The following is a 26,319-nucleotide window of genomic DNA, read 5'->3' on the forward strand; positions in this document are numbered from 1 at the left end:
AAAACTTGTGGCAAAATAAAAATTATTCCATGGACTCACCATGCCTCTCAGCAACAGCTTGGAGTGTCTACTTTCCAAAATGGGGTCATTTGGGGGGGGGGGTTTGTGGTATCTTGACATTTCAGGGCCTCCTAAACCGTTATAGGTAGTGAGAAAATGCAATGAAAAATGTACGCCCTTTGAAATTCTGATGGTGGGGATTAGTTTTCGGGCTCCCGTACACAGCTAGGCTCCCAAAAAGTCTCACATATGTGGTATCCCTGTACTAAGGAGAAGCAGCAGAATATATTTTGGGGTGTAATTACACATATACCCATGGCATGTGTGAGCAATATATCATTCCAATGACAACTTTGTTTAAAAAAATACATTTTTTTTTTTTTAGTCATTTTTCAAACACCTCTGACAAAAAAATTAAATATTCAATTAACTCAACATGCCTCTCAGGACATTCCTTAGGATGTCTACTTTCCAAAAAGTGGTAGTTTGGGGGGGGGGGTTTGTACCGCCCTGCCATTTTAGCACTTCATGAAATGAGATAGGCAGTCAGAAATTAAAGCTGCGTAAATTTCAGTATTTACACCATAGTTTGTAGATGCTATAACTTTTGCGCAAACCAATAAAAATACGCTCGTTGAAATTTTTTTTGTCAAAGACATGTAGCTAAATACATTTTTGCCAAAAAACATGACATAAATTGAGTATATTGGATATTTTTTAAAAGACAAATTTCAAAATGTCATTTTTTCTCAAAGTGTTCTCTAATTTTTTATTAATATCGTAAAAAAAATAAAAAGAGGTGATCAAATACCACCAAAAGAAAGCTCTGTTTGTGGGATAAAAAGGACATTAATTTTGTTTGGGTACAGCATTGCATGACTGCGCAATTGTCAGTTAAAATCACAAAGTACCAAGTTGAAAAAAGGGGTCTGGTCAGGAAGGGGGTAAAATCTTCTGGGGCTTAAGTGGTTAAAGGACACATAGGAAGGTCTGAAAATAGCATAGCAGAGACAGAGAACAACACTATTTCCTAGAAGTAACAGTAAAATTAGTATGGCATCAAACTGTAGTAGTGCAGTTTACTGCTTCATAAAAGAAAATAAAATATTAATATAAGGTCTAAACCTTTTAAAGTACAACTAAAGGCCAAACTTTTTATTTTTTATTTTGGATAGAGTGGAGGAGAGGAGATGTATTAGAACAGGGGTGTCCAAACTATGGTCCTCCAGCTGTTCAGGAACTACAATTCCCATGAGGCATCTATGACATTCACACAGTCAGACATAACTAGGCATGATTGGAATTGTAGTCCCTGAACAGCTGCCAGCTGGAGGGCCATAGTTTGAACATGTATTAGAACATCTGTCAGTCAGTCGGTCAGTCTGACCCATGCTCATGCTACATGCCGCATGCCTTCGGTCGGTGATTCGGTTGGTGATTCCTAACTCCCTGGCTCTCAGCTCCGGTATCCATCTCCGCTCTCTACCTTGCAAGCTAATCCCAACTCCCGGACCTTGACCGTGCACCATCCATCCATCCATCCTGCACGGGTTTCTAGCAGTGGTTTCTCCATTGGCTCGTAGCGTACCTCCTGCGGTACCCGCGGTGTCTTTTGCCTGCTGCTGTGTGGTGCAGCCGGGCGGCTACTGACCAGCTAGCGATCAGCTAGTGACTGTTGGACACCCGGCGGACGAGGAGAGCACTGGAAGGAGATAAGTGAAGATAAGTGAAGAGGTCTGGTGTACTCCACTGCTCTACCTTGCTTCTGCTGTGTTTGTTTGGTTGAGTTGGGGCAGTATGCAGCGTGCAGTGTGCAGCTTGTGAGACTCTGTTTGACCTGCTTGGATGGATCCAGCAGCAGTAGCAGCATAGAAGCCAAGACTGATTGACAGATGCTATGTGAGGGTGAGAGATGGTATTTCAAGCAGTACATGTGCATATACATATAGCATATAGTACATAGTTCATATAGCTTACATAGCTCATATAGCCTCTCTCACTGCCAGACTTTGTTCAGCCTTATCCCCCTCCCCCCTCTTTGGGAAATCAACTTTAGTATCAATCCTTAATCACTAACTGTGTTAACTATACTTTGGTACCCCCAAACCAGCAAGATATTTGAGCTTGGCAGTGAAAAAAAAGTATAGTTAACACAGTTAGTGATTAAGGATTGATACTAAAGTATCAATGCAAAGTTTTACTGATGCACCAAGGTTTGATTGAGAATACCTTTTTCCTGGTGCCTCCATGGCAGCATACTAGTGATAGAGCCCCGCCTCTACTCCTCCCTCAGGACTAGTGAGTAGCATAAAAGAAAGGCCCAGCCCCCTGTCCCATCATTCTCCTTTTTTTCCTCATACCTTCCTGACTGGTGAAGAATAAGCAGTATGTCCATACCTCTGCCTCCAGGCAGCTTTCCGCCGGGTTCAGCCTCTCCTGTGCGCAGTCCCGGTTCTTGGGTCGCTCAAAGCACTAATAAGGCCGGGAACCCCCTTCTGTGGATCTTTGGGGTACAATTTGCAGTGTTTCCTCATAGGAACGCATACTGCCACTGTCTCTTTAATCTTTAAATGTTTGGCTTTGCAGGATTTTGCACAAGGACCGCCTTTTTTTTTTTTTTTTTTTTTGGATTCCCCTTTAGGTTTTCCAGTACTTGTTTGGTTGTTTGTGTGTTTGTGTTCGTTTTCATTTTTGTCTTTGTCGTTCCCATTTATTCAGTTTTTATTTGTCTTCAATAAAAACTTTTTTTTTTTTTTTTTTTTTTATTCCTTCTTTTCTTTTCCCTTTTTCTATTTTCCTTCTTGCATTTTCCTCTCACTGCCGGTCCTTCTGCAACGCCCTACGATGAGCCACTCATCACGTAACCAAGATCCTCACAATAGGTATGGGACCACCTTTCTGTAAGTATTGAAGAAAGAAGGAAAAGAGTGCTTGTATGGACTAACAAGTGTCCTTTGTTCCAGCCCAACACACTCCAAAAGATCCGGGAAGTCTTTGAGGCACCGCGACCATGACAGTCCAGATCGCAGATCAAGATCTTCCCACTATAGATCCTCAGAAAGATCTAGGTCAAGATACCGTCACTCTCCCTCTCCGCCATCACATTCATCAAGGAAGAAGTGCTGGTCTTGTGGCGCGGTACCCTTACCTAGAAAACTAGTTTGCCAGGACTGTTTTCGGGACTACGCAGCCAACCGGGAGTTGGAAAACCAACAAGTGGTGGATCTGCTAAAGCAGACAATGAAGGATTCCCTTTCGGAGTTGACATCTCTAGTACCCGCTCAGGCGGCTCCCTCTGCAGCTCAAGTTCCGGACAGGGATGATAGCGCTCCAGGCCCCTCGGGGCTAAACCCTTCACGTGCTGCGGCTCCATTACTGGGAGAGGCGTCTTCAGGTCACCCTTCGGAAGAATCCACAGAGGAGTCAGACCCGTCAGGCTTTAACTATGCCTTAATCCCACCTTTTATTCAGGCAGTAAAAACAGCAATTGCCTGGGAGGATCCTGAAGAACCCACTCCTAAGTCGAAAACGTATTTTCCCTTCCTTAAGAGGAAACAAGTATTCTTTCCTCTTATGGGCGAGATAAGAGAAATTATCGAAGAGGAATGGAAGAAGACGGATAAAAAGTTTTCATTGGGCCGTCTTAATAAACTCTACCCTCTAGCCGAGGCTGAAGCGCAATCATTGAATTCCATGCCGGTGGTGGATGCTGCAGTCATACGACTCGCCAAAAACGTGACACTACCTATGGAAGATGCAGCTTCCTTCAAAGATCCGCTAGATCGGAAAATAGATCTGGACCTAAAAAGGAGCTACCTGGCCTCGGGCGCAGCCTGTAAACCGGCTATTGCCCTTACATCTGTCTCCAATGCCATCAGGGCATGGATGGAAAATGTCGAGACAGCGCTACGCCAAAATGTCCCTAGAGAAGACATTGTCAAGGCACTGGGGGAACTGAAAATATCGGCCGATTTCATCGGAGAGGCTGCTATTGATACCATACGCTGTTCCGCACAATCAATGCTCCACACAGTAATGGCCAAAAGGGCCCTCTGGCTAAAACCATGGACAGCTGACCTTGCGTCCAAACAGAGTTGGTGCAAGATTCTGTTCGACGGCAAATCCCTCTTCGGAGAAAAGATGGACAAGGCAATTTCCAGGGTAACTGGAGGCAAGTCTGGTCTCCTGCCCCAAGACAGGAAAGTCAAAAGGACAAGAGTCTATTCGTCTAGATTCCGGTCCTCAAATTCCAGGGATTATAGGCAAGCCAGACAGAACAGGGATAACAGAAGACCCTGGGGAGGCACTCAGGCCTCTTTTTTGAACACACGCAAAACCAAGGCTTTCACCACTCCCCAGGAGGCAACGAAGCCTTTTTGATGGCAGAAGATCGCAATCCCTCCCAGTCGGAGCCAGGCTACAGGCCTTTTTCCCAATTTGGGCTTTGCGTTGTCAGGACCCCTGGGTTCTGTCAACAATCCATCTGGGTCACCGGTGGGTGTTTGCTCATCCTCCTCCTCATGCATCGTTTCAGGAGTCAAGAATACCAGCCTCGCCATCAAAAGCATTGGCACTATCCCAATTCCTGACAGATCTTTAGCTTCAAGGTGCAGCCATACCGGTTCAATTGGCGGAGCGTTACACCGGTTTCTATTCTCCACTCTTCTGAGTGCAAAAAAGGACGGGAGGTTGGAGACCGGTGATAGACCTCAAGAGGCTCAACCGATATATAGAGCTCGAGAGCTTCAAAATGGAATCCTTGCAAACTATAATCCAGGTCATTCAACCAGGAGATTGGTTGATATCTCTCGATCTACAAGATGCTTACCTGCACATCCCAATCTTCCCAACTTATCAGAGATTTCTGAGGTTCGCCGTAGGCGAGATACACCTTCAGTTCAAGGCCCTTCCATTCGGGCTCTGCAAGTCTCCGCGAGTGTTCACCAAGACCTTGATAACTGTCCTAGCCCCCTCAGGGAGAGAGGGTTGAGAGTGTACCACTATCTGGACGACATTCTCCTGTTGGCAAGCAATCCAGATCAACTCAGATCCCACAGGGAAATTCTCCTTCAGACTTTGCAGGAGTTCGGCTGGCTCATAAATTTTCAAAAAAGCAACTTGTCCCCGACACAACAGATGGTTTACCTGGGAGCCATGTTCAACACCCAAGTGGGGACAGTGTCCTTACCCAGCCAGAAGATGGATATTATCATACGGAGGATGTTCACTGTAATTCGGAGTACTCATCTGACGGCCTCTCAGTGTCTGAGTCTAGTCGGCACAATGTCCTCTTGTATTCCCATGGTGCCATGGTCACACTGGCACCTGAGGTTCTTCCAAACAGGTTTTCTGTCACAATGGAGGAAACAACACCTCTCCCAGAAAATCCGAGTGACCACCTTAATGCGCAGAAGCTTGTTTTGGTGGACGAAGAAGGAAAATCTTACCAACCCCCGTCACCTAGGCTCATTCAACTGGACCATCCTTACGTCCGATGCGAGTGGGCACGGATGGGGCGCCCATTGCGGGGAGATCAAGCTTCAGGGAAGATGGTCCCACTCAACCAAAGGAGTGGTATCCAACGTGCTGGAACTAAGAGCGGCATTTCTAGCTCTGATTTCTTTGGCACCCCTCCTCCAAGGCCACAGAGTCCTCCTGAGATTAGACAACAAGTCAGCAGTGGCATACCTGCTGAGACAAGGAGGTACTCGCAGCAGGACCCTCCTCCGGGAGGTCGAACCCATTATGCTGTGGGCAGAAAGGAACCTACGAGATCTCAGGGCCGTTTACATTCCAGGCCGGCTGAACACAGTGGCAGACGCTTTATCCAGGAGGTTCGCAGACAACAACGAGTGGTCGCTACATCCACAAGTTTTTCTCCAAATTACCAACCTCTGGTACCCTCCTCAAGTAGACATGTTTGCAACTCCGGACAACTCGAAACTCCCCAGGTTCTACTCTCGCCTCCCCTACTCTCAGTCGGAAGCAGTCGATGCCCTGACATGCCCATGGAATTTCTCGACAGCTTATGCCTTTCCTCCCCGCCCACTGATTCTGAAGTTTCTCCGGAGACTTCTCACAGAATCAGTACAAGTCCTGGCAATACTCCCTTTCTGGCCGAAGAGACCGTGGTTCCCTCTAGCCATCCATCTCAGTGTGGAACCCCCCATCAGGATTCCACATTTTCCCAACCTACTGTCCCAGCAGGGACTGTATCATCCGAACCCGCAGAGATTAGATCTGCGGGTTTGGAAACTGAAAGGCAAAGGTTTCAGGCCTTAGGATGTACTCCTGAAGTCATCTCAACACTTTTGAAGGCCAGGAAGCCCTCTACCAACGCGGTCTATTCAAAAGTGTGGAACAAATTCCTAGCGTTTGCCGCGGGGCAGGACTTCAACCCCGTCCTCCCCTCTACCTCTCAAGTTTTAGCCTTCTTACAGACAGGATTGGACTTAGGATTGGGACCAAGCTCCCTCAAAGTACAGGTAGCAGCAATCTCGGCTGCGACCAACAAGAGATGGGCCAAAGATCCTCTAGTGGTTACCTTTTTAAGAGGAGTGTTGAAAATTCGTCCTCCCGTTAGACGTTCTTTTCCACAGTGGGATCTTTCCCTGGTCTTGGAAGTTCTTTGTAACCCCCCATTTTCTCCAGTGGAACAGGCCTCTCTTTGGAACTTGTCATTGCAAACTGCCTTCCTCTTGGCCATCACCTCCGGCAGACGAGTCTCCGAGCTACATGCCCTAGGAATAAGTGAGGATCACATCACCTTTTTTCCAGACAGGGTCGAACTTCGCCCTAGGCAGGGGTTCATCCCCAAGGTCTCCTCCTCTTCTCATCTTCTAGAACCTTGGGCCCTTCCGGTTTTCCAAAACACAGATGCAACTCAGCACGACCTAGACATCTCTAGAGTTCTTCGAGCCTATCTGGAAATCACAAGATCATTCAGACAGTCTGACAGTCTGTTTGTCATCCCCTTTGGGAAAAACAGGGGCAAAGAGTCCACCAAGAGGACTCTATCATCATGGATCATCAAGCTCATCCAGAAAACCTATAAAGTCAAGGGGCTATCTCCACCTTCACAAGTAAGAGCTCATTCTACTAGGGCAGTCTCGGCTTCCTGGGCGGCAAGGGCCAACGTTTCTTTAGAGACGGTTTGCAGGGCCGCCTCATGGTCATCACGTCATACATTCTTCAAACATTATCGTATCGACCCAGGGTCACTTACAACTGTGGAGTTCGGCAGAAGGACTATTCAGTCGGCCATGTCTTTGTCCAATTAAAGATTTGCATATTTAGCATTACCCACCCATTTGTCTTGCTAGTTATTTATCACTAGTATGCTGCCATGGAGGCACCAGGAAAACGGAAAATTGTTTCATACTTACCGTAATTTTCCTTTCCTGGTGCCTATCCATGGCAGCATATGCTCCCACCCCTGGTATTCTATATGACAGAAAATGATGGGACAGGGGGCTGGGCCTTTCTTTTATGCTACTCACTAGTCCTGAGGGAGGAGTAGAGGCGGGGCTCTATCACTAGTATGCTGCCATGGATAGGCACCAGGAAAGGAAAATTACGGTAAGTATGAAACAATTTTCCATTTTATAGTGATTATCTTTGGAGACTTTGGGACTAATTAAGCAGGATCTGAGAGAAATAAGAAACTGAGAATCGAGGAAAAAGGGGTGTGAAAAAAAAAAGGGGTGAAAACAAGTGAGAGGTTTAAAAAGGGGAAGGTCAAAGGGATAATGCTTACAAGGTCGCAAGCTACGACTTATTCTGCCTCCCACCTACCCATACCTCTGGATTTACCCGTGACCCCCCCTCTCATTTTGGCTATCTCTGCCACTAACATTATTAACTCTACAAGTGTCTCAAACTCTGACATTACTTCTATACCCACATTGACTCCTATCTTTGACTCTGCTCCAGTTTCTGACCAACCAGTCTCCTCTGAGAAATTCGGAAAAATACCAAGGCAAACATCAGAAGATAAAGAGATGCCTAGACATCGTAAAAAGCAAAAACTGCCCCAGCGACTAACCGATTTCTTTCCATTGACTACAATAGCTCCCTCTGGGTCATTATTGGGGGCAATGGGAGGAGAGGAACCCAAGACTTCTGGGATCATGATTACGGATGAGAGAGACCCTATAATGTCAGATCCTATAGCCTCAAATGAGGGCCATCTTTTGAACCAATCGACGAAGTGCCCAGCGGAGCAACTGCTGGATCTTAGGGAAAATGCAACTCCATTCACTGTCAACTCTTCCAACCCTGCTATCCCTTGGGACGCTATATCTGAGCCTTCTGACCCTTTGTTTAATATAGGAGCCAAAGGCCATTATGGGGAGGATCAATCTGATGCGACAATACTTAACTCAGACATTAATATCCAAAATGATCGATCTTCACCATCATTAGGAGTTGCTAAGGAGGGTCTGATTGAAGGGTTTCCTACTTCTGACCAAGCAATATCTGAGACTACCATGAAAAAAATGTTATGGTCTTTGAGAAAAACGTTGTTTTCTGACATTTCTGACATAACACCTTTGAGTAAAACTACACAACTGCATAGCGATAAGATTGTACATCTAGAAACAAAAATGTCTGATCTATATGTTGCGCATAACGAACTTATGGATGCATATGCGGATCACGAAACAGAGATTCAGCCCCTCCAGAATAAATTGGCAGATTTGGAGGATCGAGCAAGGAGAAACCATATTAAATTTAGAGGAGTCTCTGAATCGGTTCTCCATAGCGATCTGACAGGTTTTGTGCAACAATATATGAAATCCCTGCGCTGAGTGATGTGGAATCATGTGTAGATAGAGCTCATCGTATCCCCAAACCAAAGTTTCTGCCTGATGCAATTCCAAGAGATATTCTTATATGAGTGCATTATTATGTAAAAGAGAAGGTAATGATAGCAGCAAGGAAAAATCCAGTACTTCCCGAACAATTTAAAGGGATATCTCTATATTCTGATATTTCGCAACAGACAGCAATGAACAGGAAAAAATTGGCCCCTGTTACCAAGATATTGCGATCTCATAATGTTATTTATAGGTGGGGATTTCCTACAAAATTGTTAATTACTTGGAAGGGAAGAACGTTCCCCGTTTATAGTGTGGATAAGGGGGTACAACTCCTTAAAAACTGGCAATTGATCACTTCTGATATTTGATTGAGGGAATTATGGAGAGGTAGTGGGAGAGGATCTGTGGGTCGGTATTTCACCTCCATCCCTCCCCCCTAACACCCTCCATGTTAATTCGATCAGTGGGGAACAGAGTAGGGGACAGAGTGGGGAGGGGGTGGAGGGGAATCAAGAACCTATTGAAATGAACTGGGAGTTTATTTAGTATTTATATTGCAAGGCCGCACAGGGAGGTATGGGGGGACTGGGCTGAGTACTACTCAGAGTATATTTATCTTTCCTTTAGGGAGTGTAGGTTGGTGTTATAAAACACAGTTAAATTGTACCCCCGTTGTAAGCAGTAATAACTGCCCATTTGCCTGCAATGGTTCAGATGTTACTTTTTTATTATTGTTATGTATTGTGTATATTCTGTTTTCTTTGTTTTTTAGGTTTTGTTTTTTTTCTTTTCCTTTTCCCCTCCCTTATCCTATTACCCTTCCCTTCCATTTAAGAAGAACAAATTATAGGGATCCTAGGGGTTTACTTGGAGAAATGGTTTGATAAGAATACAGATAGCTGCATAAAGCAAATTTGTGCACAAAAAAAGTTGAAAGTAAGGGATCGTAGCGGCAAAAGAGCAAATGGTTTATACATCTAATGCCATTGACTATTGCTTCTATAAACACTAAAGGCCTTAATAGTCCTTATAAAAGAGCAGCGTTATTGAAGGAAGCTAAATCGCACAAAGCTGATGTAATTTTTGCCCAGGAGACACACTTTGCTGCTTCTAGGTGTCCACCTTTGCAGTTTGAACATTTTCCACACATATTTATGGCTAATGGTCCAAAAAAGACGTGTGGAGTTTTGATTGCGATTCAAGATTCAGTTAAATTTGAACACATCTGCAATATACAAGATCCCTTGGGACGATATATAATATTAATATGCAAACTCAATAACTCAGTTTTTACATTGTTAAATCTCTATGCTCCAAATACAGGCCAACGTAGATTCTTATCACCCCTACTAAGAAAAACCATGGAGGAGAGGAAAGGTGCTTTAATGATTGAAGGGGACTTTAATACAATCTTAGACATAAATTTGGATACTTCAAACCCCACTAGAAGAACAACGCAATCTATACTCCCTCTAATGGCAAAATATGAACTATTTGATATTTGGCGCTCTATACATGGAGCTGAAAGATATTATACTTTTCTTTCTTCTGTTCATTCTGTTTACTCTCAAATAGACTTTTTCCTTACAGACAAGAGGATGCTACAAAGTATTCAAAGAGCTGAAATTGGTACAGCTGGATGGCCTGACCATGCACCGATTATTTTGACGGTGGATGATAAATTGTCTAAAACTCCATCCCCACGATGGAGATTGAATACATCTTTACTTCAGAATATCGATCTGTGCCAAAAAATGATTCATGAGCATAGGGAATACTTTAAATATAATGACAACTCAGAAATTAATAAATTTGTATTATGGAATGAGTATCAAGCATATATGAGGGGCATTTTGATTAAAATGTCATCATATATTAATCGCCAGACGGAAAAAAAGATAGGAGATATTCTCGATAGCATAGCTTTGGGGGGAAAAAAAACTAAACTAAGGTTACTTTTGTTAAATAAACAGGAATATCACCGGAAGGTTCTTAAAGCTAAAGAATATGGCCTGGGCAACAGGGTGGGGTGCTGGTTAGCTAAAAAAGTGAAAACTATACAACTTGGTAATAAAATAGAAGAACTTCTAAACCCTCACTCACATGGGAGGTTAACAAATCCTATAGATATTGCCAACGCTTTTGCAGATTATTATCAGTCATTATATGATCTCCAAAAGGATACAACTATCCTCCAACCTACCACAGAGATCTCTATTATCTGGTAATTAAACTGTGAATAAGGTGGTGGCCTGTCTGCTGACTTTTCTCTGCTATTCAGAATTGCTCTAGACATTTTCTGCTTTGTTTTACCTTTCATCTGGTAAGCAGCCTGTGATGGTGGCGGTTTTTATGAGCACTTTATTTCCTGAAGCACACAGGAGTTGTATTTTTATTATACAGTATCACGCTATGTATTTTTCATTTATTTTTTACTGCAATATCCACTAATTGTGATCCTGGGACGGATATCGCCGATGAGGATTTCTCTGTAGATTTACTTCTGGCTTGGATAGTTACACGCAAGGCCCATTATACTGCTACATCTGGTAAGCAGTAACTTTATTCATTGTTTACACCTGTGGATCTTCACTTGAATTTCTGGACTTTTATTTGATCCGATATTCATATACCAATCACTGATTTTTGGGACTTAATTTGGACTCAATCTTATTTATTTTGTGTCACTTAGCGCAGCTTCCTCTATCTACTGCTTTTTGATGTTTGTCACATATTAAGTTGCTGCTACCTGTTTTATTGATATCTAGCGCAGTTTCTTCCCCCCTTTTTTCCTATTTTCTGTAATGTACTGATAAACATTAGACTTTCATATATTTTAGATTCATTACACACAACTGAAGTAGTGCAAGCCTTTTATTGTTTTCATATTGATGATTTTGGCATACAGCTCATGAAAATACAAAATTCCTATCTCAAAAAATTAGCATATTTCATCCGACCAATAAAAGAAAAGTGTTTTTAATACAAAAAAAGTCAACCTTCAAATAATTATGTTCAGTTATGCACTCAATACTTGGTCGGGAATCCTTTTGCAGAAATGACTGCTTCAATGCGGCGTGGCATAGAGGCAATCAGCCTGTGGCACTGCTGAGGTGTTATGGAGGCCCAGGATGCTTCGATAGCGGCCTTGAGCTCATCCAGAGTGTTGGGTCTTGCGTCTCTCAACTTTCTCTTCACAACATCCCACAGATTCTCTATGGGGTTCAGGTCAGGAGAGTTGGCAGGCCAATTGAGCACAGTAATACCATGGTCAGTAAACCATTTACCAGTGGTTTTGGCACTGTGAGCAGGTGCCAGGTCGTGCTGAAAAATGAAATCTTCATCTCCATAAAGCTTTTCAGCAGATGGAAGCATGAAGTGCTCCAAAATCTCCCGATAGCTAGCTGCATTGACCCTGCCCTTGATAAAACACAGTGGACCAACACCAGCAGCTGACATGGCACCCCAGACCATCACTGACTGTGGGTACTTGACACTGGACTTCATGCATTTTGGCATTTCCCTCTCCCCAGTCTTCCTCCAGACTCTGGCACCTTGATTTCGGAATGACATGCAAAATTTGCTTTCATCCGGAAAAAGTACTTTGGAACACTGAGAAACAGTCCAGTGCTGCTTCTCTGTAGCCCAGATCAGGCGCTTCTGCCGCTGTTTCTGGTTCAAAAGTGGCTTGACCTGGGGAATGCGGCACCTGTAGCCCATTTCCTGCACACGCCTGTTCATGGTGGCTCTAGATGTTTCTACTCCAGAATCGGTCCTTCTCCACAATCTTCCTCAGGGTCCGGTCACCTCTTCTTGTTGTTCAGCATTTTCTGCCACACTTTTTCCTTCCCACAGACTTCCCACTGAGGTGCCTTGATACAGCACTCTGGGAACAGCCTATTCGTTCAGAAATTTCTTTCTGTGTCTTACCCTCTTGCTTGAGGGTGTCAATGATGGCCTTCTGGACAGCAGTCAGGTCGGCAGTCTTACCCATGATTGCGGTTTTGAGTAATGAACCAGGCTGGGAGTTTTTAAAAGCCTCAGGAATCTTTTGCAGGTGTTTAGAGTTAATTAGTTGATTCAGATGATTAGGTTAATAGCTCGTTTAGAGAACCTTTTCATGATATGCTAATTTTTTGAGATAGGAATTTTGGTTTTTCATGAGCTGTATGCCAAAATCATCAATATTAAAACAATAAAAGGCTTGCACTACTTCAGTTGTGTGTAATAAATCTAAAATATATGAAAGTCTAATGTTTATCAGTACATTACAGAAAATAATGAACTTTATCACAATATGCTAATTTTTTGAAAAGGACCTGTATATATAAATACAAATTCCATTCAATATGTAGAGAGTAAAACATCTGATAAAAATATGATAAAAAAATCTCTCTATAAATATATAAATAGCAAAATTGTCCACAATATATAAAGTGACGGCTGTGCTTTCAGTTGATGAATTATATATATAACCAAAATGTTAAAGTGGCTTCTGTGCTTCAAATTTATACTGATAACATATATATGATTACCAAAAAATATATATGAAAAAGTCCATTATATATAAAGTGACTGCTGTGCTTAAAATTAATGAAACCAAATTATTGGGATGACTTTGGTGCTCCAAAATAATAGGGATAAAAGTGTCCTTATTGGCAGATATATCCTCAATTCCAAGATGTAGATAGTCTATCCGTGATACAAATTCCTTTATAAATAAGTGAATTAAATCACTTACCAGATGAAGTGTGTTCTGTATGCCGTATGGCACCAGAACCTTTCAGGCTTGTAAAGCCCACTGGACTTGGAGGATATTCCCCTCTGTGTGTTCCTCCGGACTCCTAGGATGCTCCTCTGCTCCAGGGTACTTGGTTCCAAACACCATGTATAGGAAGAAAATAAAGCTCCAAATGGTGTAATACGTTTTAAAATAAGGTCTTTATTTCTCAAAAAAAGTGAATAAAATCAGAAATAAAGCATCACTGGTGGTCTAGAGGTGCGAGTTGCTCGTCTTCCTCGCGGAGCAAACAGTATAGCAACTCACTTCCGGCTTGCGTTCCACCACCGTCGTGACGCAATGACGCTGTACGGTCCAAGTTGATGCGTTTCGTCACTTCCGGTGACGTCCTCAGAGCTTGGACAGCACAGTGTTGACCGGACTTTTGTATAGGAAACCCCGCCCCTCATTTCGCCCTCTCTTAGATAGCCAAACTTGTTGGAGTTCCGAGTGTGTCCCCATATCATTAATTTGGACCAATTTTCTTTGTTTTTTGCCTAATTTCGTGCAATATTTCATCGATGGAGTAGACTAGCAACCCGCACATAACTTAGATAATCACTACATTAATTAAAACATTATGTATATAATAAATAGTCACAGCATTAATACAAGTATAGTAAAATCAATATCAATATTAATCAATATCAATATTAGTTTCCAATCTATAATTCATATATTTGCTATTATATTGAGCAAATTAAATGTATAAATATATAAAATTGCCCCAAATCTGTAAAAACAATAAAATCAATAAATATAATATTAATTCATCCATAATTATAAAACTCATTTTTATATATAAATATCATATATACAGTTGTGTTCAAAATTATTCAACCCCCACTGAAATTAATTGTTTTGGCCAGTTTGACATTGATTTTGATCATTCAGTTATCCTGCTTACAATTAAATCAAAGAGGCACGTGTAGGTCAGACAAATATAACATTTATAATGAAATAACCACAAATGTCTTTTCTGTGCTCACATCATTATCAGTTTTATTCAACCCCTGAAGTGATATTCAATCTTAGTACATAGTGCAACATCCTTTTACAGTTATAACAGCTCTTAAACGTGAAGCATAGCTTGACACAAGTGTCTTGCAGCGATCTACGGGTTTCTTCGCCCATTCGTCATGGGCAAAAGCCTCCAGTTCAGTCACATTCTTAGGCTTGTGCACTGCAACTGCTTTCTTTAAGTCCCTCCAGAGGTTCTCAATCGGATTTAAGTCTGGTGACTGTGATGGCCACTCCAAAATGTTCCAGCCTTTAATCTGCAACCATGCTCTAGTGGACTTGGAGGTATGCTTGGGATCGTTGTCCTGTTGAAAGGTCCAACGTCTCCCAAGCCTCAGGTTTGTGACGGACTGCATCACATTGTCATCCAATATCTCCTGGTACTGAAGAGAATTCATGGTACCTTGCACATGCTGAAGCTTCCCTGTACCTGCAGAAGCAAAACAGCCCCAAAGCCAGATTGACCCCCCACCATGCTTTACAGTAGGCAAGGTGTTCTTTTCTTCATAGGCCTTGTTCTTCCTCTTCAAAACATAGCGTTGATCCATGGGCCCAAACAGATCTAATTTTGTTTCATCAGTCCACAGAACACTATCCCAAAACTTCTGTGGTTTGTCCACATGACTTTTGGCATACTGCAGTCGACTCTTATTCTTTGGAGACAGCAAGGGGATGCGCCTGGGAGTTCTGGCATGGAGGCCTTCATTACGCAGTGTGCGCCGTATTGTCTGAGCAGAAACTTCAGTACCCACATCTGACAAATCTTTTCTCAGTTCCTCAGCAGTCACACGGGGACTTTTCTCCACTCTACGCTTCAGGTAGCGCACAGCAGTCGAAGTCAGCATCTTCATTCTGCCACGACCAGGTAGCGTTTCAACAGTGCCCTTTGCCTTGAATTTGCGAATGATGCTTCCTATGGTGTCTCTTGGTATGTTTAACATCTTTGCAATCTTCTTATAGCCATTGCCCTTCCTGTGAAGAGTAATCACCTCTTCTCTTGTCTTCCTGGACCATTCTCTTGACTTCACCATGTTTGTAACCACACCAGTAAATGTCTAGAAGGAGCCGAGTATCACAGTCATTTTAAAGCTGCCTAATTGGTGCTTATTAGGCTTTATTGCTGCTCCCTGACATCCACAGGTGTTTTCAATACCTGATTGAAAACACTTCAATGAACCTCTGTTCTTCAGAGTGGTAGTCTTTAAGGGGTTGAATAATTGTGTCAATGAAGAATTCACAAAAGAAACATTTACTACTGTATTACAAAACCAATTGATGTCATTTCAGTTGCATATGGTTCTTTAAGAAGTCCTTGTAGGATTTCATTCTGAATACAATTACAAATGTACACTAAATTCCCTAAAACCCTTTACAGCATTGGGGGTTGAATAATTTTGAACGCAACTGTATGTGTATATCATATATATGTGTGTGTGTGTGTCGTGACAACTCAAGAGCTTATAAAGCAGATCTAGCATCAACTCAACACACACTCGGTGTGTGTGTGTGTGTTGAGTTAATGCTAGAGCTCCATTATAAGCTCTTCAGTTGTCACGACACTCAGCCAGTCACGTTACAGAAAGAAAACGTTACCTGCACTCTACCACGTCGATTACACCTGTAACTGAAACCAAGCTAGCCAAGCCACCATTAGAGGAAGGAAAATCCTTGAGAGAATAAATCATCAACTGAAGCTTAACCTTGAGGAAATCCTTATGGGGTCACATTCACAAACTCACAAATATAGTAATATTAAACAAGTATCCAAAATTGGTGTATTATTTGTTTATTTCAAGATAAGATTTACTCGAGGTTAAGCTTCAATTTACGATTTATTTCTCGCAATGATTTTCCTTCCTATAACGCTGGCACCGTGGCTTGGTGTCAGTTGTCTAGAAGGAAATACACTTTAATATTATTTATTTGGTTGAGGGTTAAATGAACCCCTAGACACTTTTAGTGTGAAACAACAGATTATGGATTGGCAATGGACATTGAACAGGACAATCTTCAAAAACAAACCATCAGTGCTATAAAGCTATAAAACAAACAGACTGAATTAGTAATTACTAATTCATTAAAAACAGGAATTAGTAATTACTGCAGTGCTTAGCATTTGGAAACATGTAGGTTTTTCTGTAAGAACACTTGCTGATCCACATGCTCTGGTTTGAGGGTGCTTCTTTTTGCAGTTATCACATCTCCTGCAGTAGAGAAAACCCACTCTGCAGATACACTTGTACCTGGGATACACAAGTATTGCTTTGACAGCTGAGAGAGGAGGGGAAATATGACCTCATGCTCACGCCACCATTTCAAAGAGTCCTCAGTGAGAGGCAGATTTGGGGCTTTACAATATTTTTCCATTTCGTCTTCTGCCTTCATCCAGATTTGTCCTTCTATTAGATGTAATCTGTGTTTGAACAAAAGAGAATAGTATAAGAAGAGATGAACTGCCTAAGAGTATGATTCATTCTGATGAGGTGTGGGAAACTGCACAGTAATCCATACAGTTCCACTTCCCACACCGCATCAGTGAAGCGGGGCTTATTACACAACACAATGTAGCTGAGCTACTAGCTGTCAGGGAGGAAACATGACGAAATTCAAATTACCTTCCAAAGATGCAGCCTCCTCAGTCACTCCTCTGTATAGCTCCGATCTCTCTTCCTTTGTGAGAATAAAAGGCAGTCCTTTAAAGCGAGGATCCAGGCTGTATGAAGGATCTTCTTCTCTGCATCAGTGCTGTACCTCTTCAGGAGATACTGTTTTGATGGCATTCTTGATCTCATGGGTGTGTCTCCCATGGTGTCTGTCATGCACTGGAGCAGTTGTGCATTTAGAGGGCCAATGAGAGACACTGTTGGGTTGCGCTCTTCTGACTTTAGCAAGGTTGCATCCTTCATTGGCTTTAATGCACTCACAGCATCCTCTGCATTTGACACATCTGTTTCATTGAGAGTGCAGAGATCAGCCTCTCCTTTTCTGACTTCTGGAGACAGCAAGGTGGCACAAACTGCAGGTTGTTGTTCTAAGAACCTCTCGACCCTGCCATATGCGCTGTTCCATCTTGTTGGCACATCAGTTATTAGCTTATGATTCTTCAGACATTTCGGTTTCTCTTTTAGACAATGGCTTGCTCTAGTGCTGCGGTGAAAGAATGTGGATATTCGTCGCACTCTGCCGAGAAGCCTGGAGAGCGTGGCCCATTTCAGTGCCCGCTGACATGCAAGATTGAGTGTATGGGCGAAACATTTAACATTTAGCAAATTTAGCAACTTGAGCTGCAACTATCATGTTCGCTGCGTTGTCGGTCACAAGCACTACAGATTTATCAGACAGCTGCCATTCCTCCATGACATGAGACAGTAGCTCTGCCAGATGAGCACCTGTGTGAGACTCATAAATGGCTATTGTTTGCAACACATGTGACAAGACCTGCCAGTCCTTAGTAACGTAATGTGCTGTTAGTGTAACATAGGACTCAGTCGTGACTGAAGTCAATGAATCCCACTTTATTGCGACTCGACTGGCTTGGTACATTGATGCAAGTACCTGAGCTTTGGTGTCGTGGTAAAGTGCAGGTATAACATTTTCTGTAAAGTGACTGCGTGACGGGATCTTATAACGTGGCTCTAGCGTCTTCAAAAGGTAGCGAAACCCGGGGTTGTCCACAACAGAGTAAGGCCGTAGGTCCTTGGCGAAGAAAGCTGCCACAGCTTTGGTTAGTTTCTTCCCTTTTTCCGAGTTGGGCGGATAAGTTGACAGCATGGCATCAATTCTTGGCTGATCTGGGGTCTAGTCTTTCCTTAACAGTGGCACTGCTGGTGGCGATAGGTGTTACTAACTCAGAGTGAAAACGGCTAACATGGTTTCTCAAGTTCGTAGTATTCCCTAGGTATTTAATTTTTGTGTGACAGGCTCTACACACAGCGTGTGTCTTGTCCAACTCGCGCTTCCCTGTTTGTTCGTAAAATCCTAAATGTGCCCAGATGTTTGCTTTTAAAACGCTAGGTGCATTTTTTATCTCTCGCTCTTTTTCTCCTTCTGCCATTACCATACTACCATGTATGTGATGGAGACGGATGACGTAAGTTGCCAAACTCTGTCAGTGTTTAAAAAAAAAAAAAAAAAGCACTTGTAAACTAAGCCGCAACAAGCAAACAACATCTTTCATAAAATATTACTGTGTCTGTCAGTCCCTTTTATGAATGCACTGAGCCAGAGACCCCCCTTCCCCCACTGCTGCCTGACACTGACAGAGACCCCCCCTTCCCCCACACCTTCCTCCACAACTGAGCTGACACTGACCCCCTTCCCCCACAGCTAAGCTGACACTGACAGAGACCTTCCTTCCCCCACAGCACACTGACAGAGACCCCCCTTCCCCCACAGCTCACACAGACAAAAACCACCCCTTCCCCCCAGCTGACCCCCCCTTTCCCCCACAGCTCACACTGACATAGACCCCCCCCTTCCCCCACTGACACTGACAGAGACCCCCCTTCCCCCACAGCTGAAGTAGAGACCCCTCCCTCCACCACTGTCAATGACAGAGAGACCCCCCCTTCCACCGCAGAACAGAGATACTACTAGTGTCCCCGACCGTCCCCTGTCCCAGGTCCCCCCATCACAGACATCCCCCCCCAGAGATACAGAGACCCCCATAATAGCCCCTTGCCACCATAGAGGCCTCAGCTCAGGCCAGGCCACTAAATAAATGTGCACTGCTCAACAACTACTACACTACTCTGCTGCTGACTCTCACTAATTATTAATTTGTGATACATACATTATTAGTTCGGACTTGCATACCTGCTGTGTGTGGGTTGTTGTGCACTGCATTGCATACCACACTGAGGAGGACAGTGCTCTGCTCTCTGGGCTCCAGTGGCTGGCTGGCGTGGCGGCTGGGACGACCACGTTGAGGCGGCGCTAGCTGGCTGCAACACTCGGGGCTCCTGTGTGGAGTGTGGACTGGCTTGGCTGGCTGGCTGCAAGGCCGCAGGTGGGACGCCGATACCACGTGGGGGATGTTCTTCTTACCTCTGCGCCTCGGGTCAAAGAGGGAAGAGGAAGGGGCGGAGCCTTTTTATTCAGCTCCCGCACTAATCCACCAATCAGCGGTGTTCTTTTGACTTTTTTTCTCCCAGGCGCGGGAGGGTGTGGCGCGGCTTGGATGACGTAATTTCCTAATTGATGTTGCCGTCCCACCGAATCGATGCAGAATCGAGAAGGGTCGCATCACGATGCATCGATTCGCCGATTATATTCCGCAGGCCTAATAAATACCATAGTTTGTAGACTCTATAACTTTCCTACAGACTAAATAATAAACACTGATTTGGGTTATTTTTACCAAAGAAATGTAGCAGAATACAGTTTGGCCTAATTTTATGAAGAAAGGTTATTTATTTGCAAAATTTTATAACAAAAACCAAGAAAAATGCATTTTTCCAACATTTTCGGTCTTTTTTTATTTATTTAGCAAACAATAAAAATTCTACTGGTGATGAAATACTACCAAAAGAAAGCTCTATTTATGTGGAAAAAAAACTATAAAAATTTCATTTGGGTACAGTTTTGCTTTGACTGTGCAATTGTCATTCAAATAGCAACAACACTGAAAGCTGAAAAATGGCCTGGGCAGGAAGAGGGTGAAAGTGCCCTGTTTTAAATTACAATATATTGTGTGTAGCATTTGTATATGCTACATTATTTTTATTATCTATATTTTCTTAATACAAGTGGAATTAGCGTTTAACAGTTGATCACAATAAATATTACTACAGGGTGAATTCCATTACCCCTCTTGAATATAAGGTCTCATGCACATTGGACGTTTTTACAGCTGCTGTTTTCGGCATCAGATATTTTTATTGTTCAGCCAGTAAACTCCCCAGCACGTTATCCTATGTGTCCATGCACACATAAGCTGTTATCAGCAGTTTTTGGCAGGAGCGGTTTCTGGCTGGAAAAAACCCCCAGAACTAGTGGGTTTTGAGAGGAGTTTTTCAGCTGTAAAAATGCTCCAACTCTGATAAAAGCTTAAAAACGCTGAAAAACTTGGCTATTCTGCGTTTATCAACATTTTAGAGTCATAACCTTTTGTGGGTGTATAGTTTTGCTAAAAAAAAAAAGCTAAAAAATGCTTAAAAACTCTACTGCAAAAAAAGCTGAAAAACTCGTTCTACAGCTACAGCTTTTTCCGGATGTTTTGATAACGTCCAGTGTGCATGAGGCCTAAACATAACCCTTCTCCAATTATTCTCACTTACCTATACCATATATTATTGGAAGGTGAATCCCATCATTGTTTTTATCATTTAAATCTATAAAAAAATAAAAGTATATCATGTAATCCTAGGATTATTAGGGATAAGAGAGAATAACGCTAGCTATAAAAATGCAGCGGTCTCTCAAAGAACAATAGGAAAGGTGAAATTCTGTAGACCACTTCTGTTTCTCTTGCTATTTGCCTGCCAGAATTAAATGGTACTAGAATGGTTAAATCCTTAACTTTACAGTGAATGTAGACAAGGTTTATTTTACACAAAGACATTATAATCTGGGTATGAATCCTGGTTCTACAAGTTGGAAGTCTTGCAAGTGGAACAAGCATTTTCTTTTTAAATCAGAATAAAGTTTATCAACAACTTTTAACAGTACAAAAAACAATGCACATTCCGAAGTATTACATTATACATTTGCAGAATAGAAAGTAAAATAATATTTTTGTACATAGCCAAAGCAGGTTTATAAAACAAATTGAACCTGAGATGTCATTATATCTCACAGTGTATGCATCCCTAGGTATGGTTTAGGAAGATATCCTCATAATATCTCTACCCCAGTACTTTAAAATAAACTCACTCCAAGGGTGAGGACACACTGAGTGGTTAAGTTCCCAGTTTAAGTTAATAGCCTACCAAGAATTAGGTTCAATGGAATCAAGCCAGGGGTAGCTAGCCAGCATCCCAAGATCTCATTGAACTGGGTCAGGTTGCCTATATACTGATATATAGAGTGCTCATATCTCAAAGTTAATTCCATGTTGGCTAACCACATCTCTAAAGTTGGAGAGGTTTGAGAGATCCAATTTTGCAAGATCAGCTTTCGAGCTTGGAACAGTGCTCTGGACACCACCTCTCTGACATATATGTCCGGTATAACTTCATCCATTATACCCAATAAGCAAAGAGAGACGGTTACTTGAAAAGTATTGTTAATGGTGTTTACTATGCCAGTCCAAAAGCGATGCAACTTTGGACACCGCCAAAGCAGATGTATCAGGTCCCCCTTCGCTCCCTTGCATCTGGTACACGATGGGTCTGGGCGGAGTCCAAGAGTAAACAATAACACAAAAGTGAGGTATGATGAATCTGCAATAATATATATAGTTGGGACAGTCTTTGGGTTACATTTAAAGAACAGCCGTGGACAGATTCCAGGACCTCCGACCACTGATCCCCATCTATATCACCTACGTCCTTTTCCCATTTTTCCATAGCCGTATTGTCAAAATTCTCCAGGTACTCTAGCAGCAGAATTGCATAGTACCTGGAGATGGACCCTTTAGTGGATGTGGATTGCTGCATCATATTGAAAAGAGGAGTGGGATATAACAACGCCTGCTCTAAGGATGCTTGCGCTTTAATGATGTGCTTCAATTGAAGGTAGGGGAAGTACATTTTGTTTGATAATCCATATCTGGCTGGCATCTGGGCAAACAGGAGCAACGTGCCATTGCTTAAAATGAGACGGAGGGGAGCAACACTGTATGTTAGCCACCAGGCTGCACACTGCAGCTTTGCCAGTTTGGGGTAAGCATTGTTATCCCAGATGGGGCTGTAACTAGTAAATCCTGACACTCTTTGTAAATTTGCTTTTAACCAAATCTTAAGTAGTAGCCTATACGTGGGGTACCCTTTGATGGACTTTAAGAAGAGCTGGGCCTCAAGGGCTTCTGGGAGAGTCTGAGCTTCTACACAGTGTAACATCACATCTAATGTGGAATCAGTGTGTGTTTCCCCCTAATGCTGTTTAGCAGCTGCCAGATAGTACAGCCAGGGGTTCGGGAAAGCTAGGCCCCCAGTATTTTTAGACCTCTGGATTTGCTCCAGCCTGACTCTAGTAGGACCCGATTTCCATAGTAGCGAGCGAAATATGGAATTAACCACTCAAAATATTTTAAGGGGTATGACCACAGGTGTATTGTGGAGGAAATAGAGCAGCTGGGGCATTAAGATCATTTTTGCTGAATTAGCTCTACCCACCACTGACAGCAGTATTTTAGACCACAATTTCACCTTATCCCTTAATTGTGACAGCAGGGGAAATATGTTCAAACGGCAATAGTCCACAATCTCTGCCGAGACTATGATTCCCAAATATCTGGATTGCCCCACTATAGGCACTGGGCAGAAAGAAGATAACTGGGGGTCAAGAGCTCCATCCAGCGGCAACAGGGCTGACTTGGTCCAGTTAAGATTCAAGCCTGAATAAATGCCCAATTCATGACTATACCCATTACAGCTTGCAAAGAGGGGCCTGTGTTTCCCATGAAAAGCAGCATGTTGTCTGCATACAACATGATCTTTTCATGAAGTGCACCATATTTAAAGCCCTCAACCAGAGAGCTGGTCCTAATTTTAGCCGCCAAGTGTTCTATTGCAAGGGCAAATAGGAGGGGGAAGAGAGGGCACCCGTGCCTAGTACCCTTACCCAGTTAAAATACCTGTGAGGACCTGTCTCCCTCCCAGATAGCAACCGGGGGATTATAATACAATAAACAGATCCATGCAATAAATTGTACTTCCGAAGCCAAATCTTTCCAGCACTGCCCACAAATAGCAACACTCCATGCTATCAAAGGCTTTGTTTGCTTCAAAAGTGCACTCCGTTATAAGCAGGTGTTTGCATATTTATATTATATAAGTCCTCTGAGGTTGAAAGCAGTGGATTTGTTAGGCATGAAGCCAGCTTGGTCTGCATGAACTATATAAGAAATTACTTTATTAAGCCTCCGAGACGGTACTTTAGCCAAAATTTTTATGTCAGCTTGTAACAAGGAAATAGGTCTATAGAAATTAGGCTCCATAGCTGGCTTAGCAGGCTTCTAAAGCATAATAATACTAGCCCTGTTCATGGAAGGAGGTAGCCATCCATGCTCATGGGCCTTGCTGAATACTTTCAACATATTAGGTAAAAGGATATCAGCGTATTATTGGAATAACTCCATTGGCAGCCCATCATCCCCAGGTGCTTTAGATTCGGGAAAAGAACTGGTCGCCTCCCGGATCTCCTCTAATGTAAGAGGAGCATCCAGATTTGCTCTATGAGTGTCTAACATGGTGGGTATATTGATTGACTATAAATAACTTGATAGGGCCTCTGGGGTATAGGAGACCTTAGAGGCATAGAAATCCGAGTAGAATTTCACTAGTTCTGCCATAACTGTTTCTGGGGAATTGGCATAGCCCCATATAGGTAGCTTTAGTGCACCAATCACTGGAGCAGCTGGGCGTACATTAACTATTTTCGCAAGCAGACGACCAGTCTGTTCCCCCTCGTCAAAAAAGATGTAACCTTGGAAGAAAAACATTTTTTTCGGCTTTGGAGTCAATCAGTTGTGTCAGGGCATCCTGTGCATCTCCTCTGGCTGAGCTGAAAAGAATGATATGGCCCAGATCAACAGCCAGAGTCAGGATGGGTAGCAAGATATTAGTTGGGAGCTCTGTGAGGCTGTTCCACTCACATGCCAAGCCTTGCCACGCCCCTGGAACAAGCATTTTCAATAATCAGAAGTGCTAAATAAGGCAGGCCATGCACGGTTCAAATTTCTGCTGAACAAGATGAGGTTTGAACCATTAATGGGCAGGATGAATGTACAAAGTTGATCGATCCATCAACTTTGGTACAACCAGCCTGTCGTTAGTGGCTGCTATAACTGCTAGCGATAATCACTGTCTTCTCCTGACGGGGACGGCTTCCCCTCGTCCTTCTGTGATGAGAAGACAGTTGCGGATTCCCCGGTCAGCACTGCCTGTGTTGATGGGAGAATCGTGCAAATTTGTTTCAGGAATGAAATTTGCACTGTGTATGGCTGGCCTGCCTAAGTAAAACAACCAAGTATTGCCCCTATCCCAAGGCTGTGACTAAACAATAAAGGCGAAGCAGCATACTGATAAACTAATTTCTGTCACTACTTCTGCCAGTGTGTCCCTTGTTAGCACAGCAGCATAACTGATTGGCTCCTTGTGCTTTTTATTAAAATAAGAAAGACAATTAAGATCACATTAAACAATACTACAATCTGGACAAAAAAATCCACATACCTGTTACACAGAATGTTACAAGATGTATTTCTTGAACTTGATCGTCAAATGCTTCTGTAACACAGTAAATAAAAGCTGAATACGAATTACCAGGGAATAGATAAAAAGAAAGGCATGACTATTAAATAAGAAGCTAGTGTGCAGAGCCAAATAAGCCTAAACTGCATCAGGCTACTCTTAAGATACATTCGCACCAGCTGCCAGCGACAAGTCATTAAAGTGAATGGGGTCAGCGACCATAGATAGCCGTTCACAGCACCAGCAGGAATTAGAATTTCCCTGCAGATGTAATTCACAGCAGACTAAATTGCCAGTGTAATCGTAGCCTTTAGAATATAATCTGGTCCTACTTTGAGGATTTGCACTGTGCTTGGCAAGGCAATCAAGAGCACATGTACACAGCAAGAATGGTACTCAGAGTTACAGAGTTAATTAACCAAAATGTCAGCAAAGCCCCAAAAGGACAAGTAACAATGGACAAATTATTAAAAGAGCAAACATATAAAAAGTAAACAAAGTATATGTTATAGTTCTTAGGCTCCATTCACATTTGGCGCTTTGGGATCTCGGGCTGAATTGCCGCAATTCTGCTTGTGATCCCAAAATGCACTACAATCGCAAAATGCAGCTTCAGGTACCATTACTTTTATCGGCACCTAAAATGCGGGGAGGCTTTACCATGATTGTCGGGTGGTTTATCATGTGGCAAAATGCTATGTGAAGATTGTCGCCCAAAAAGGAGCTTCTCTTGGGCGACAAGCTTCACGCAATGGGAATATCCACGTGATAAACTATGCAACATTTGCAGCAAAATTACACTGCGTGTTAGGTGCCATTGAAAATAATGGCACCTGGACCTGGGTTTTGGGATGGTAGTGTGTTTTGAGATCGTGGGCATAATCGCAGCGATTTTGCCAGAGATCCCAAAATGCCAAATGTAAATGGAACCTTATTTTTTGCTTATTTGTAAAGTAGTAAACTGAAAAGCTAACTTAATAAAAAACAATCATTAGAAATCTATTGTGACAGGAAGTCAGGTAAATCTGTGGATGTAGTCACAGACAGGAGATACATTTCCACCTGGTTTAGAAAATTCACCAATTACTATAGGGTGTCGGCTGCAGAGGTAGCCAGGACGGCTTAAAGAAGTTGAAAGGCCTTCAGCTGTTCGGAATGAGGAAGTTAAGGCCTCTATAATTTGTCCAAAGGAAGTCTATTGATTGCTGCCTCCTGACGCTGTGTGAGCTGGGGAGAGGAGGACAGTCAGATGTGTGCCTCCCGACGCTGTGTGAAGCCTGGGAGAAGGATTGCTGCCTCCTGACCCTGTGTGAAGCTGGGGAGAGGAGGACAGTCAGATGTG

The 26,319-nt window shown here is 42.9% G+C and overlaps 1 protein-coding gene across 3 annotated transcripts in view; it reads right to left on the reverse strand.

Moving 5' to 3' along the window:
- NTAN1 (N-terminal asparagine amidase) overlaps positions 1 to 26,319 on the reverse strand; it is a 989,828-nt gene that overhangs the window by 170,774 nt on the left and 792,735 nt on the right. For 2 of the 3 annotated variants that reach the window (XM_082262325.1, XM_082262323.1), the window contains 2 exons: positions 24,960 to 25,013; positions 20,901 to 20,954 (listed from right to left, as the gene is read on the reverse strand). In XM_082262325.1, coding sequence (XP_082118451.1) covers positions 20,901 to 20,954; positions 24,960 to 25,013 — 108 coding nt within the window. The remainder of the gene's footprint in view (positions 1 to 20,900; positions 20,955 to 24,959; positions 25,014 to 26,319) is intronic. The other variant, XM_082262324.1, reaches the window with a different exon arrangement.

Source organism: Pelophylax lessonae (genome assembly GCF_965119305.1).
Source record: "Pelophylax lessonae genome assembly, chromosome: 6".
Taxonomy (NCBI): domain Eukaryota; kingdom Metazoa; phylum Chordata; class Amphibia; order Anura; family Ranidae; genus Pelophylax; species Pelophylax lessonae.